Source organism: Fistularia commersonii, chromosome 24 (genome assembly GCF_037954325.1).
Source record: "Fistularia commersonii isolate RoL2024-O1a breed Wild chromosome 24, RoL_Fcom_v1.0, whole genome shotgun sequence".
Classification (NCBI taxonomy): Eukaryota; Metazoa; Chordata; class Actinopteri; order Syngnathiformes; family Fistulariidae; genus Fistularia; species Fistularia commersonii.
In genome coordinates this window covers 2,887,719-2,902,469 of record NC_141307.1, presented here as the reverse complement: position 1 = coordinate 2,902,469, position 14,751 = coordinate 2,887,719, and the positions used below count along the sequence as shown (strand labels likewise).

Genomic DNA, 14,751 nt, shown 5'->3' with positions numbered 1-14,751 from the left:
GTGCGCCGACGACCGGGCGTAAAGCGGCTCGCGCGGCGCCGTCCTTTTTACAATATTTATCAAATATTCATGGGTTTCCATAGCAACCAATCAACAGGACGTCAAAATGACTGAAATCGCCTACTCGACCGGAAATTGAAGACGCTCGTGGACAATCCCCGGGAATTAGAATTTGTATTTTTCAAACAGCCTAAACAAAACCAGAACACAATTTTAGAATAAAGTAAACAAATAACCGTTTAAAAAATATTCTAAAAAATAAAATAGATAAAATAAAAATAGTTAATTTGAGGACTGATAAAAGGAATCATCTCAAATATTTGTCGATGTAAATTTAAGATGCTGCCGGTGTCGACGAATGCTCGATTCATTAATTCATGACCATTTTGAAGATTAATAATCAGCCTTAATCTCGCTTCGCCTCCTCACAGGAAGGAAAACAAAGCAAAGAATCCCCGTTCCCGGTGACGGGAAGATTCTCCCCGAGCAGAAGGACCGGCTCGCAAATCTACGGCAATAAAATCTCAGGTTTCAGGGCGAATATTGATGGCGCGAGGGCTTGAAGGGAAACAAAGGCATTAAAAGCACCCAATTGGACAACAATTTTCAATGCTTGGGGGGGTTGTCGGGCTTGTGTGTGTGTGTGTGTGTGTGTGTGTGTGTGTGTGTTGGGGGGCGTGGTGCGGCTTGAATTACAACCATAATTGGGGCTGTGATGGTCTTGGCAGGCCAGATAAAAGCATCCTAATGGGCCGAGGCAAATTATTTGGCCGGTAATCAGACGGGCTGGAAGGCCTGGACCGAAACAGCAAGACCACCTTTGTAGAAACAAAGGGGAGAACCAGAGGCGTCTCACACACACACACACACACACACACACACACACACATTCAGAGCTAATGTCTGCATGCAAATTGCACTTACAGCCTTAAAGAGTTAATGGATACCATCAATAAAGGAAATCTTTACAGAGATCCGATGGAATTTCTCCTCGCAATTCGGCCGCAAAGCAACGCGGCGTCGCTTTTCGCTCGACTGATCCAAAGGAGGAAGAGCGGCGAGGACGCCGCTTCCAGAGCCGGGCCGAGGAAATCCGAGGGCGCGACCGGAGCGCCGCCCATTACGGATGCAAATCAAAAACATGGCTGGAGACCCGCCGGCAGCCGCCGGGAACAGGACGACACACGCAAACGCCGCCGATTCCACGCCGCACGTCATCGTTCCCGACTGGAAACGGCCGCGGGGACGACTTTTAAAACAACCCCGACGTTCAAAACAACGGACGGGAAAATTCGTGGAGAAATTACCCCGAAAATGTGTCTCATCAGTTTTTAATTTGCCACGAATTACCTGAACATCTGGTGTAAGGAAGGATTAAAAAAAAAAAAAAGGAAAAAATAAATAAATACCTACTTAAAGTTGTTTAAAGAAATGAGCAGGAAATGATGCGGAAAATACTTTTAGACTTACCTGAAGACCATGAAGAACTGACTGGAGATTTATGGAATAACAAATAGCAATAAAAAAATAAAAATAAAAAAAAAAAAGCTTTTAAATGGTTTTAAGAGAACCTGATGATCAGCAAATTAAATACAATTCTAATACACTTGACTTGTTACTTAGACACTTTATAGTTGTATTTCTTATTCACCCCCCCTTTTTTTTATACTGTTTATACAATTTCCTACTATTATTTATTATTGTTATGTTTGACTTGAAACTCTGGCAGTTGCCCTTAATCTTATTCTTCTTAAAAATAAACCAATAAACATCCGCATCTCGAAAACAAGCGAATAATTCTCGGTGAATCCCGTTCACCCCGACGGTTTTGCACGACGTGTTTATTTTTATTTTTTTTTAGTTTTGTTCCCGCGATGCGCTAGCGGAGACTCACCCCACTGCAGAGGTGCGAGCTGCAGGTGCTCCAGGACCAGCTGGTTGAGGACCCCCTCCACGCTGGCCTCGCCGCTGCGCTGCAGGGACGGGTGCGCCGGGTTAAGGACCAACACGGAACGGGCGTTCTGAAACAACCGGCGGCGCTAAAAAGCTTCGCCGCCATGTTTTTTTTTTTTTTTTTCGCAAACCCATTCAAAACCACGCGGTGGAATCAGATTAACCGAGCGCGGGAGGTCGAGGAGCGGCGTGTTTCCGTAACCCGTCTACCCGCGCCCCAAACAAATATGGCCGCCGGAGAGCAATTACCCAGATAATGTGTGACGATAAGGACGCGGCCGATCATTTACACAGCTGACATTTGGGATAATGGAGGCAGCGAGGAGAGGCACACCTGTGTCTATTAACCTCTGGAGGGAGAGAGAGACCTTTGAGATGATTAGTTAGCGTCCTCTCCTCCGAGAGGAATCGCCGTTCCACAGAATCTCCGGCTGGAGAACGAACCGCCGACCGGACGGCGGCGGCGCCTCGACCGTTTTAACGCACGTCGTCGGGCTTTAAACGACGGCCGGCGTCGACGGATGAGACTTTAATACGTCCGGCGGTGCGATTTTAGGGGCCGTTTACGTGAAGGGGAACTCATTTTCCGGAGCGTTACGGCGCTCGGTCGGACAAATTTCCGCACGTGTGCGACGTCCAATCAGAATGAGCGAAAAAGAGGCGGACGGGACAATCGCCGACTTGCATTTGAGAATGTTAAACTCACGCGCGCTCACGTGCACGCGCTGTTTCCGCGCAGCCGCGGCCACTTCCTATTATTTCTGTCTATTTTATTCCCCTTAATGAATTATATTCCCTTTCTTTTCCCATCCGTCTTTATTGAATTGTATCGTCCGCCGCTTTGGCAATATTGTTCACCTGACATTCTTGCCAATAAAAGGGAGCCGAATTGAATTTAGTTTAATTGAATTGGGAGGGAGGGAGGGGGCGGAGGGGGCCGTCATGGACAAAGAGCGCTGAGAGGTCCTCCTCGGCGACCGGAGCTGGAAAAAAAAATGACAGCGACGTAACAAGGCGCTCCATCTTCGTCGCCGAGACAAAGGTTATCCCGGCAGTTTTGGCCGCAAACGCTCCGTTTGAAGGGACGACGAGTCGAATCCGCTACTTTTAGGAGCCGCCGATGGGAAAACCTTCCTCTGTAAATCTTCATTTTGTCGTCGCGGAGGCTTTAGCTTTAGCGAAAAACAAAAAAACGTCACATCGGCTCTTCTCGTTACATTCAACGGCGGAATAAAGGGAAGGGTAACGCACGGCGGCTTTTCTAAATGCAAATTTTTTTTTTTTTAATTAGGTTTGGACTCGCTGAAAGATCGCATTGTCTCGTGGTCAGCGGAGCGATTTCGCGGCGAAAGCGGTAATAAAAGAAACACCGAAGGCTCTGAAAACGCGTACGCGAGAGACTTCCCTCTCCGTCCGGCCCACGTGCTGCCAAACTCCTCGCTGATTTGAAAAAAAAAGAACAATGAGGAGGACGGGAATGTTCACGCCTTCCTGGAAGGACGACAGATATGGAGGCGACCGGATTGGATTCATTGAAAAAAAATCATAAAAAAAAATGTAAAAATGGCCACCGACCCCCTGACGGATTGACGCTGATTGACGGCTCACACCGACATCTTCTTGGGTCTTCCTCTAGACCTTCATTTCCAGCATCCGTTTACCGATATCTTCACTCCGACCATCTCCGACCTTCTCTCCAAAACATCTAACTGATGCACTCGTTCCTCCTCCTGAACCTCATGACATCTTCATCTCCACGACCTCCAGCTGTGCCTCCTGTCTTTTGGTCATTTTCACAGTTTGTAGATCATCTCACCACCGTCTCCTCCACCTTTCCTTTCATTCCTTCTTCTCTACCCATTCCAACCTGCTTGATCCTGCTTCTCCACCTCTTCTCCACGCTCTCCTACGCTCTGGACTTCTGACCCCAAGCCCGTTCCAGCCGTGTCCTCTCATTCACACACACACACACACACACACACACACACACACACACTCTGTCTGACCCTTCATTCCTCCGCCTCTCTAGATGTTCCTCAACCCGTTCCCTGCTCTCACAACAGATCACGATGTCAGCTGCAAACATCATGGTCCATGGAGGTTCCCGTCTAACCTCATCTGTCAGCCTGTCCATCGCCACGGTAACGCAGAGCGGCAGCCGCCCGCTAACGACAAGCGGCGGCGAGGAGGCTCCCCCGAATGTACCGTCGCAAATGTCCGGAAACCGCAAACAACCATCGAGAATTCAGGCTGATACCTGGCAGTGCCGTGGGTAGATGCCCTCCAAACACACACACACACACACACACACACACACACACACACACACACACACAGAAAGGATATGATGCTCCAGCAGATGCCCAGCTTGCTGTTGATCTGGCAGCCGCGGGCCTGCTGCCGCTCCTCCTCCAGCTGCTTGGCGTTGGCGAAGCGCAGCGTCTCCTGGTCGGGCGGCGGCGGCGGCGGCGGCGGCAGACTCTCAAAGTCAAACTTGTCCACCTGGATGGCCATCCTGCAACGAGACGGGGCTCCGGTCAAACACGAGGACACACACACACACACGCACGCACGCGCACAGCTAGCGTTTCAGCGATTCTATAATTGCAATGTTAATGCAAAGTTGAGTTTGAAGGAAAACAAATATCAACCGATCAATCTGGAAAGATTCTTCCAGAAGAATCGTTTTCAGACTAAAATCAAACAGCCTGCTGATCCATCTGATATGGAATATTGGTGCGGAATCGAGGAGATTTAACCGATCCTGACCGGTTCCAGCCGGTTCTCATCAGACATGTGGGTTCTTCTCTGAGTTAAAGATGTCGGACTGAATAAAATAAAACTTTAATAGCAGAGAAATGCGACTTTCTTCAGAACGTCTGGCTTGAATTCTGCAGAGAATCTTAAAGAACGGAACCAAGGATCCAGATTTGGATGCTAGGAGTCGGACGCAGAAGATGCTAGCGCACAGGATGTAGCGCTATTCCAAAAAGAGGCGGAGCTAATCGTTCTACGTTCTGTTCTCTGATTGGTTTATGGTTGCCGGCGATAGCCAACACCTGAAGTTAGCGTGAAGTTGGAACAACGAAAAATACGGTTTCCAGTCGGACTTTTCCGTCCTCGGCTAATGTTTGCCGCCTGCGACAAAGATAATAATTATAATAATAATACATGGGATTTTTATAGCGCTTTTCATGACACTCAAAGACGCTTCACAAGTAAAAAACAGACAAAACAAAACATACACAGAGTTATTGGGAAGAAGTCCACGATTGCTAATTAGCAAACATGCTAATCTGTCATTTTTTGTTTTCAACCACTATGTTTTCACCCAAACACGCGGAACGCGCCTGTCTGGCGGCGGCGGCGGCGGCGGCGGCGGCGGCCGGGCCGGGATCTCCCGGTAAACCGGCCTCGCTCATTTCAAACAAAAGTCTTGTTTCTTTCGCCTCGCTTCCCCCCCCGTGGTTCCCCGGGCGAGGCGGTGCCGCCGTGATGTCAATTTTAAGCCGGTCCGGGTGGGAGAGCCCGTGGACCGTCTGGAACCGGTTGATTAATTAATCAAACAAACTCATAACTTCAAATTAATTCTTACTCCTGATTAATCAAGTGTGGCTGATGGATTTTCTCTGGGATTCATCAGCTGTGAAAACCTGCCCAACACCGTCACCGCCTCAGAGACCCCTGCGGAACAGGAAATCTGACCAGATCTACACACACACACACACACACACACACACACACACACACACGCCGATGCGGCTGTGTGTCAAACAGGCTCCTTCATCCTATGCCACTTGAAGATTTATCAATATTTATTATCTTATTTTTGAACTGATGATCTCGTCTTTGTTTGAAAGCATACCATGTGTGGAAAGCGTATCGGACTGCTGTTTTCTGCCACGTACGTGACATGAATCTTGAACACACACACACACACACACACACACACGTGATGTACCTGTTGTGGCCTGAAACAGAATACCAATTCATAATTGCGTGTGCTCAAAAAACACGGATGGAAAACTGAAGGCAAGAACATTCAGTTTTCTATTTTTGACAAATTGTAAAGGATATTGAAGGATGTTTCCTTTCCGCGACGCCGCAATTTATCGACTCTCCTTGTTACCGTATTTTTCGCACTATGAGGCGCATGGAAAATCTTATGAATGAACTCTTACGGTGCTCACTGACCTCCACCCAATTTTAGGTGGCACACTGCGCTCAAACATCGGACGAAATGTTTTGGTTTGTCTTCGGTGAGCGACGAAGCCGCTCCGCTCGCTTGATCGTCGGACCGTTTCCACCTGACACGGGTCGAAAATGGTTTGCAACGTCAGATAATGTTAAATACCTAATTACGCGGAGCTGGAAAACAACGTTGTTCCGACCTCACGCTAACTTCAGGTGTCCGCTAACGCCGGCAACCATAAACCAATCGGAGAACGGTACGAAATACGATTAGCTCCGCCGCTTTTTGGAATAGCGGTACGTCCTGTGCTTCAACAGAATATTACTGTACATTTTCCGAAAACGGCGCCCGGCAAGAGACACGCTTACGAAGCGGAGTTGAAACTCAAGGCTATCAGTCAGCGGGTAGATGATGGGAAAAGAGCGGCCGCCAAAGAATTCAGCATTAATGAATCAATGGTGCGAAAATGGAGGAAGCGAGCGGATGAACTGCGCCAAGTAAAGAAGACCGAACAGTTTCCCAGGGAGCAAAGCCAGATGAATAAAGATCGACTTTGCCGACTGTTCCGTTTTGCTTTCGATACCGTATGTTTTATCATGAGCCTTATAACGCAGCGCGCCTTATGTATGAAAATAGACCCGTTCATTTATATTGCGCCTTATCTGTTCGCGACCAGAGGAAAGGTCAGGTCGCTGAGAAGCGAAGACGGGTCCTGCAAACCGAATGAAGCGCTAACACAAGATGTAGATGAGATGCCAAAAAAGAAAGATAAACGCGAGATGATGTGCGGGATTTAACATCATCGTAAATAACCATATATTCAACAACAGCACACTCGAGCCTCTTCCAAGTTAAATTGGTTCTTTTGACTCCGTTGGAAAACCAAATCAGTGTTTCCTTGTGAAACCAATGTCAATCCAATGGTCCCGTTCTGCAGACCTAAACAACATACTGCACTCTTTGGAAACTTTTTTATGTTTTTTTTTTTGGGGCAAAAATACAGCAAGGAATTAAAGAAAACCATAATTACTACGGTATTTCTAGTGCTCTTTCTCTTTTTCCCAACACATGTGTTTCCTTCATTAAATCATCATGCGAAAGGAAGCCTCCTCACAAATGTGACTCTCACAAACACTCCAGCAAGACGCCTTTCACGAATCCAACTTTTATTCCTCTTCTAAAGCTTGAGACCTTTGCTCCGCTAGCTTCGGACTCGGAACACAAACGATGCTCTCATGTTTAGCTAGCACATTAGCACGGTTAACCTTTTTGGGAACCGAAACGAGGGCGTGCTGACAAAAGCGCCAAAAAGTGTACGAACAGTAGAACATGATGACGATCGATGTAAACGACGTGGAGTAGCGCGCAGGGCCGCCGCTACGCTACGACACGACGCCAGTGAACCAAAACGTGTTCGAAGGCCGATTGGTTTGTGATTAGTGGCGTTCGTACGAGCCGAGTGCTGCGTCGGTGCTACCGATCAATTACCTGTCAATTCATCAATAAATATAAAGCGAATCAAATAGACAATCATGTAGAAAAGGGCACAATCAGTTCATTATCATTTTTACTTGAGGTCGTGAGTCTTCGAGTCCCATACAAACAGAACCGTCGCCATAGAGACGGCTTCGCCGCAGGACCGGCCTCCTGTCTCATTAATTCTGGTCAGGTTGTATTTTGACACGGAGCTTAGCGATTAGCGGCGCGGGCCGGGCCCGTGAGCGCCGGTTCACTTCCCCGAGCCGGGCGGATTACTCGTGTATTTCCAAAGCAGACACCTTCGGCCCGAGCGGAAACCGGTTAGCGATACGGAGAAGCGGCGAACGCACGTAGCTTAGCATCGCGGTCATCGAGGCTCCGACTACGTCGACGACCGTCTTTTGGTTCGGACGGGCAAACACCTTACGGCGTCCGGACAGGAAGCACGCCGGGGCCATTCCGTTTGATCGGCCCTTTCGGACGCGACGCCGGCCGCCGCTTTTTTTGTGTTTTCCCTCAAAAGCCATCATCGTGGCTCAAATGATGAAATACTCGGAGACGATACGGCCACGGGCCACGGCGACGCCTCTCCTTTAGCTTTGATGTGCGTCCGTTACGCTTCTTTGAGCCGCTCCATTACAGGTGACCTGCCGTCCGACCGGCCTGACAGGCGCCGCTGTGAATCATTCATGAAATTACGGCGCAGCTAAAAAAAAAAAAAAAAAAAAAAAGAAGAGAAATAATCTCTGGAGGAGTCCAGAAGCACAGGCGCACATCAAAGGGAGGCGGGGGAGAAAGCCAATACAATTATGGCTTCATAGCCTCGACAACAAAGGGAAGAAATAACAATAAAGACTTCAAAACAAAGAAAAAAGGGAAGTTGCAAGTCTTGCTGCTCCGCTCGCAAACACATTCACCTTTGAAGATTAGCGGCACGAGGCTCGTGTCACCTACTGAAGTCCCGTCTTCAAATGGCTGCTGCTTTTCATTCCCTCCTCTTCAAAAGCGCGCATTAACGTCCGGGCTAAATTTACCGCGCCGCGGCGCCGCGTGCGACCCCGTGCGGCGTGACGTCGGCCGTCAAATGCCGAACACGATGGACGGATTTTGTTTTTTAGCGTTACGGCAACAAAAAGGGGGTAATACGTTCCCGTTCATGACAATTTGGCGGGATTTGCCTTTGACCGTCGGAATGGACGCTGAATAATCCTTTTTTCGGAGGCTTCCAAAAAGGCGGCACTTCAAAAAAAAAAAAAAAAAAAGCCCAGTCTGTAATAAACCAAATAATGGATCCACCCGTAAAGAGGCTAATCCAGGATGGGACGCGACAATGACGGCCTAATTGTGTGTCATTGTTTCTCTGCAGCCGCATTTACAAAAACCGGTGCGCGTCACCGCCGTAATTAACACGCCATCGTTGTAATTAACCACCACAATACGAGGATTTGGGCATCTAGAAAGCGAGGAGGTGGCCGGCCCGTTTGGGGAGGGGAAGGGGGGGGGGGACCTGGAACGAAATCCCGAGAATCCTTGAAGAAGAGAGAGAACTCCTTTCCACCGCGTCTGCTCGGTCCATCGATTTGACTCGGGAGTCTTTCAGGGATTAGGCGCTATCAGGAGGCTAATCTGGGGCTTTTAATAACAGGCTGTGTGGCGGGCGTGGGGGCCGGTCCAGTCCATTTCACCTCCCTGCCTGCTTCAACCCCCTGCCAGATAAAAAGAAGGGGTCTCCTTTTTAAAAAATTTTTTAAATCCACTTGCAGGCGGGAGCTCTGGAGGCTGGACGGGCCTCCGAAGAGAACCAGACGTTTTTTTTTTTTTTTAGACGTTCTTTCTACTTCCGGCGCTGTTTCTCCTCACCTTAGTGTCTTTTTTTATTTAAGACCTTGAAACACTTGATAGCCTTAACCTTGACACTTTATATACTGCTCAAAAAAATAAAGGGAACACTTGAACAACACAATGTAACTCCAAGTCAATCCCACTTGTGTGAAATCATAGTGTCCACTCAGGAAGCAACACCGATTCATTTGGACTTGTTTTAAGGACATTACATCAAAGTTGGATCAGCCTGGAGTTTGTTTTTACACTTTAATTTGGAGTGTGATTCCTAATCCAGACCTCCATGGGTTGATACAATTGATTTCCATCGATCATTTTTGTGGGATTTTGTTGTCAGCACATTCAACTGTGTAAAGAGCAAAGTATTTCATAAGAATATTTCATTCATGTAGATCTAGGATGTGTTTTTTAAGTGTTCCCTTTATTTTTTTGAGCAGTGTATTTTATTGTATTTCTTATTGTCCCTCCTTCCTACTATTATCTATTATTGTTATGTTTCGCTTGAAACTCTGGCACAACAATTTCCTTCGGGATAAATAAAGTCGTTCTCATCTTATCTTATCTTATCTTATCTTATCTTATCTTATCTTATCTTATCTTTCTGACGGTTCGGATCGGCTAAAAATTTGATTCCCATGAAAGCCTGAGCAACCCGAATTAAGGGAAAAAAGTGCTCAATAAAATCACGAATGACCTATTTACCACCCTCGCTGGTTTCCCCTCCGCGCATTTCTTTTCAATAACAAACTCCGGCTTGAGTCGGCACGACACAACCCTCCGATGAGATTAGCGGGCGTCGCTAAGGGGGAGAATTCGCAGGTTTATGGCTTTCAGGTAAAAAAAAAACCAAAAAAAACGACAGGAAGTGAGTCACCTCCATCTGCATCTGACAAAGATGGCGCCCCGGTAAGCAGGAGCGCTCGCCGGGCTGTGCAGCCGCTGGAATCCTGCACCCAGGTGTTATGTAAGGGATGATAATCCCACGCACGGCACCCCGGTGATTTTCTGGAAGAGCCGCTCGCCAAGAGCCGACATCAAAAACAAGCCAAAAAATAAAATAAAAAAAAAAAAGCTTTCTCCCACTTTCCACCGCGGGACGGGGCTGCGTTGCGGCGTCGGCCCACCTGGAGGGAAAACACGGCGTGCGGGTATTTTTAGGCGCCCGGGCGTTTGGAGGTGATTCACTTCTGGAGCCATTTCTCCATTTTTTTCGTGCCCGGATCAGGCGTTCGCTCGACGTGCGACACCGGCCCGTACCGCTTTTCTCGGCCTTCAATCGGCGGCCGTCGTGTCGGAACCGGGGCGGACGCGATTTCAAACCTCGGCGTGAATCGGGACGCGGTTTTTCCAGCTTCCTGCCTGAAGGAGGAACGCGAAACAACACGGGGATTTGCACGGGGGAGTGAATCCTGCAACAATCGTCTCAACTGGGTGATTTGTTCTACCGATGACACCGAGTGGGTGTGATTCCTCAGAAAGATGCACCCGTTCATGGATGGGTCGCCATCCAGCCAAGCTGCTGTCCTGTCAGCTAACCTACGGATTAAAAATTTAAAAAAAAAAGAAATCAAAGTGAAACGAATTCTCATCTCCTGAACACGTGGCGTTCCAGGCGGCCGGTTGATCTCGTCGATGCCTCGCTGGAAGCAAACATAAATAAAAGAAGCCTTTATCGGTGACCCGTGCAGCTTCGCCGCTTGTTTGCAATAAACTTCAAATGTGTGACCGGGTTAGAAAAACACGTCTATTGCTACGGCGCCTCTCAAAACAATATTTCTTTTTTTATATTTCAGGGTGGGGGTCATTGGAAACCCGGAATGATTTCTCGGCGGGTGTAAACACAGCCGTCCCGTCCGGCGCGCCTGACTCCTGACGCCGCGCTGCTAATTAGCGCCGCGCTAAGCTCCGCCGCCCCGCGCTTTCTTTTTCAATGGCAGCAATAAACACAGCGTGAGACAAGTCGCGGCAGAACGACCCTTTCCCTAATTAAACGCCGCGTCACCTCGGACCAGAAGTGGCCGGTAATCCCATTAAAGCGAACAGGGGTCACCTCGGTGTGACCCCCCCCCCCCCCGCGGGACCGCCGCCCGCTACAACCCAAGCGCTCCATCCCGGCCCCTGCAAACAACAGGCTGCGGGACGCCGGACTCTGCAGGAGCGGCGATCCAGGCTCAACCAGATAGCGAGGAAAGCTCGCTCGGCGGCGAGACCCAAACCCGGACCGTCTCCGGTCGGTGTGAAGGACGCTGACCGTCCGGAGGTGCATCTGTGCGAGCGCGACCTCGCTACCTCGCCCTTTAACGTGTCTAGTCTTATCCCCCGTAGGTAAAGACGGGTCCAAGCAGGTTGGAATGGGTGGAGAAAAGTGTCAGGGGTACGAAGAGATAGAAGACTTTCAGCCAGAATGAAAGGAAAGGTGTACAAGACAGTGGTGAGACCGGCGATGATGTTTGGACTAGAAACTGTTCCAATGACCAAAAGACAGCAGGCAGAACTAGAAGTTGCAGAGATGAAGATGTTGATGTTCTCTTTGGGAGCGACCAGGATGGAGAGGATCAGGAATGAGTCTATCAGAGGGACGGCACATGTTAGATGTTTTGGAGAGAAGGTCAGAGAAGCCAGACTGAGATGGTTGGGTCACGTACAGAGGAGGGATAGAGGATATATTGGTAGACGGATGCTGGAATTGGAGCTGCCAGGCAGGAGGTCTGGAGGAAGACCAAAGAGAAGATCTATGGACGTAGTGAGAGAAGATATGAAGGTAGTTGGTGTGAGAGAGGAGGATCCAGAGAATAGGGTGAGATGGAGAAAGTCGACTCGCTGTGGCGACACCTGAAGGGAAAAGCCGAAAGAAGAAGAATTCTTCTCCCCCGTAGGTCTCGGCCCATTCGCATCCTGCTTATTTTTCTTTATTTTGTCACTCTGTTTATGTTCCCATTCTTGTTGTTGTCGTTTTGGTTTTGTCTTTTCACCCTTGCTGTTTTTTTTCCTCCATTGTATTTTCCATTCTTATCCCCGTTCTCTGCTGTCTATTTACTCGTGGATGTCGTTTGCGATCTTCTAATCGTCTCCCTATTTACACTCATATTCATATTTATTGGCACTATAACTGCTGTGATAGAAGGATTTCGCCTATGGAAATCAATAAAGTTTATCTTGAATCTTAAACGAATTACATTGAAAAAAAGGCGTTCGCATTTTCTCCGCGTCGCCGTTGCTAACGGAGGATGCTAAGCGTGTGTCGCCGCGGCGCCCGAGTTCAAAAGGTGTTTCGCCTTTTTTCTTTTTCTCCCCCGACGGGTGTTTTTCAGCGCTTTTACCACATCTGAAGGTATTTGCACGCCGCCAGCGACGCATCACCATAAATCAGGATTCTGGAAGACATCCTCCACGAAGCCTTCCCCGGCGGACGCGGAGGGGGGTCGGGGGGTGCGAGCGAGGCTCGTACGTATATTTGCACGGAGCGGGATATTTTTAGCTCACGTGCAAGAGCTTAAGGGCGTAGATCCGTGGAGGCTCGTGCAGAGGCGGGCCGGAGCCGAGCTCTATTTTTAGACTGCGGCTCTGACTCGGCGTAACCCTTTGTTAGCGACGACCGCGGGAGCGGAGCGAAGCGAAGCCCCCCCCCCCCTCCCCGACGCTCGATATCCCAATATGCTGAAGTGCATCGAAGGAAAAAACAAAATAAAAAAACGCACGGGCGATTAATGAATGCGGCCGTGGATGCGAGCGGTTGTCATTAAAATGAAGGGAGGGGAGACTCTTACCAGGGTTGACACGCCGAGCTATTTTTGTCCCTGCTGTTAAAAGCCAGAAGCTTTTTTTTTGGGGGGGGGGGGTTGGTTGCCGTTATCGGCAAAACACGGAGGCGGCGTGAGGGAAGGCGTGAATCCAACCGGGAAAATGTGCAGCGTGAACACGAAGCAGAGGCTGATCACAAATGATTGACGTGTTATTGAATGTTGATCGTCAGGCGCTACTAAAAAAAATCATTTTAAATCTCCACGTGTGAATACGAGGCTCGGCACCGACGGGGTCGTTTTTCATCCCGGCGTCGAGAGGTGAAACAAACGGCGTTTTGCACCGAAGCACGTGCGCGGTTTCTAATAAAGCCGTAATTGCGGGCGCGCGAGCCTCGGCTAACCCGTCTCCTCCTGACAGCCGGCGGAGCTGCGACGCCTCCTACGGTAGAGGTGGATGCCAGGGAAACGAGCGAAGGCAAGAAAAACGAGGGAAAAAAATAAGATGTGGAGAATATATGACGGCGGCGTGAAACAGACAGAGAGCAGATGCTCATCGCCGCCGTCGGCTCTGGTTTTTGTCCAGGAAGAAAAAAAAAAAAACAGGGCTCCCGTGGCCCCTTCGCTCGACACCGCGGCGGGTATTGTTCACGTTATCGGCATCTCGGAGAAGGACGGCGAGAGAGACGGAAGGGGAAAAGTTTGCCCCGCGGGTGCAGAGGAGGGAGATCTCGGGAGATGATATCCAGCCTGAGACGGGGCGACGGACTGCGGATGCGTTATGCGCTCGAATGCCACGAGAAGGAGTGCGAGGGGGGGAGGGGGTCGCCATGGAAACAAGGTTTGTTTGAACCGGCGACCGACCGGCTAAGGACGGGGAACGATGCGGTAAATGCGATACCGCAGCGGCAGGGGCTAGTTAGCGACGAGGGATTGCTGGCGTGATGAGGAGTAAATCCCCGAGTCTTACTCTTCATCCAGCGGGATCGAGCCGCGAGGTGAGGATCGCCGAGGTCCGAGCGCAAACCGTCGCTGGAAAAAACACAGAAAAAAGAAAAAACACAGAATTTCCGTCGGGTTGTTTGCGGCGCCGTCCGGGCCGCACATCTGCCGGAGATATCCGGAGATATCCAGATCGCGAACATCACGGAGCTCGGATCATTATTCGAGCGACTGCCGCCGAGGTACGATCCAAATCTGCGGTCGCTTGAACCTTCTCCATGCATCAGGACGGCAGAGGAAGCAGGAACCGACATGAACCTCCAACAACCAAATCGGCTCCTGCTCCGAGGCAGCTACATCTCACTTAGCGCTACTTTTCAAAACTCTCATGATCACAACTCAGCTCCTTCTTTCAGTGAGACACGGATCCACGTGGAGGTCCAAACGGATCCACGTCCAGGTCCAAGCTCTTCTGGCCTGCAGAGCGTCAGAGGGGCTTCCAGAGCTTGCCGTAAAGGATCCGGCGTTAGCTGACGGCTAACACGGTTCTTCACCGTGCAAGTTAGCGCAGGGAGAAGATAGAAGCACTCCGAGCCATCTGGT

At 49.5% G+C, this 14,751-nt stretch overlaps 1 protein-coding gene across 4 annotated transcripts in view; it reads right to left on the bottom strand.

The window, feature by feature from the left end:
• Nucleotides 1-14,751, bottom strand: part of trappc9 (trafficking protein particle complex subunit 9) — a 146,791-nt gene that overhangs the window by 43,644 nt on the left and 88,396 nt on the right. For all 4 annotated transcript variants that reach the window (XM_086171196.1, XM_086171197.1, XM_086171194.1 and 1 more), the window contains 2 exons: nucleotides 4,301-4,468; nucleotides 1,895-1,986 (listed from right to left, as the gene is read on the bottom strand). In XM_086171196.1, the coding sequence (XP_086027322.1) occupies nucleotides 1,895-1,986; nucleotides 4,301-4,468 (260 nt within the window). The remainder of the gene's footprint in view (nucleotides 1-1,894; nucleotides 1,987-4,300; nucleotides 4,469-14,751) is intronic.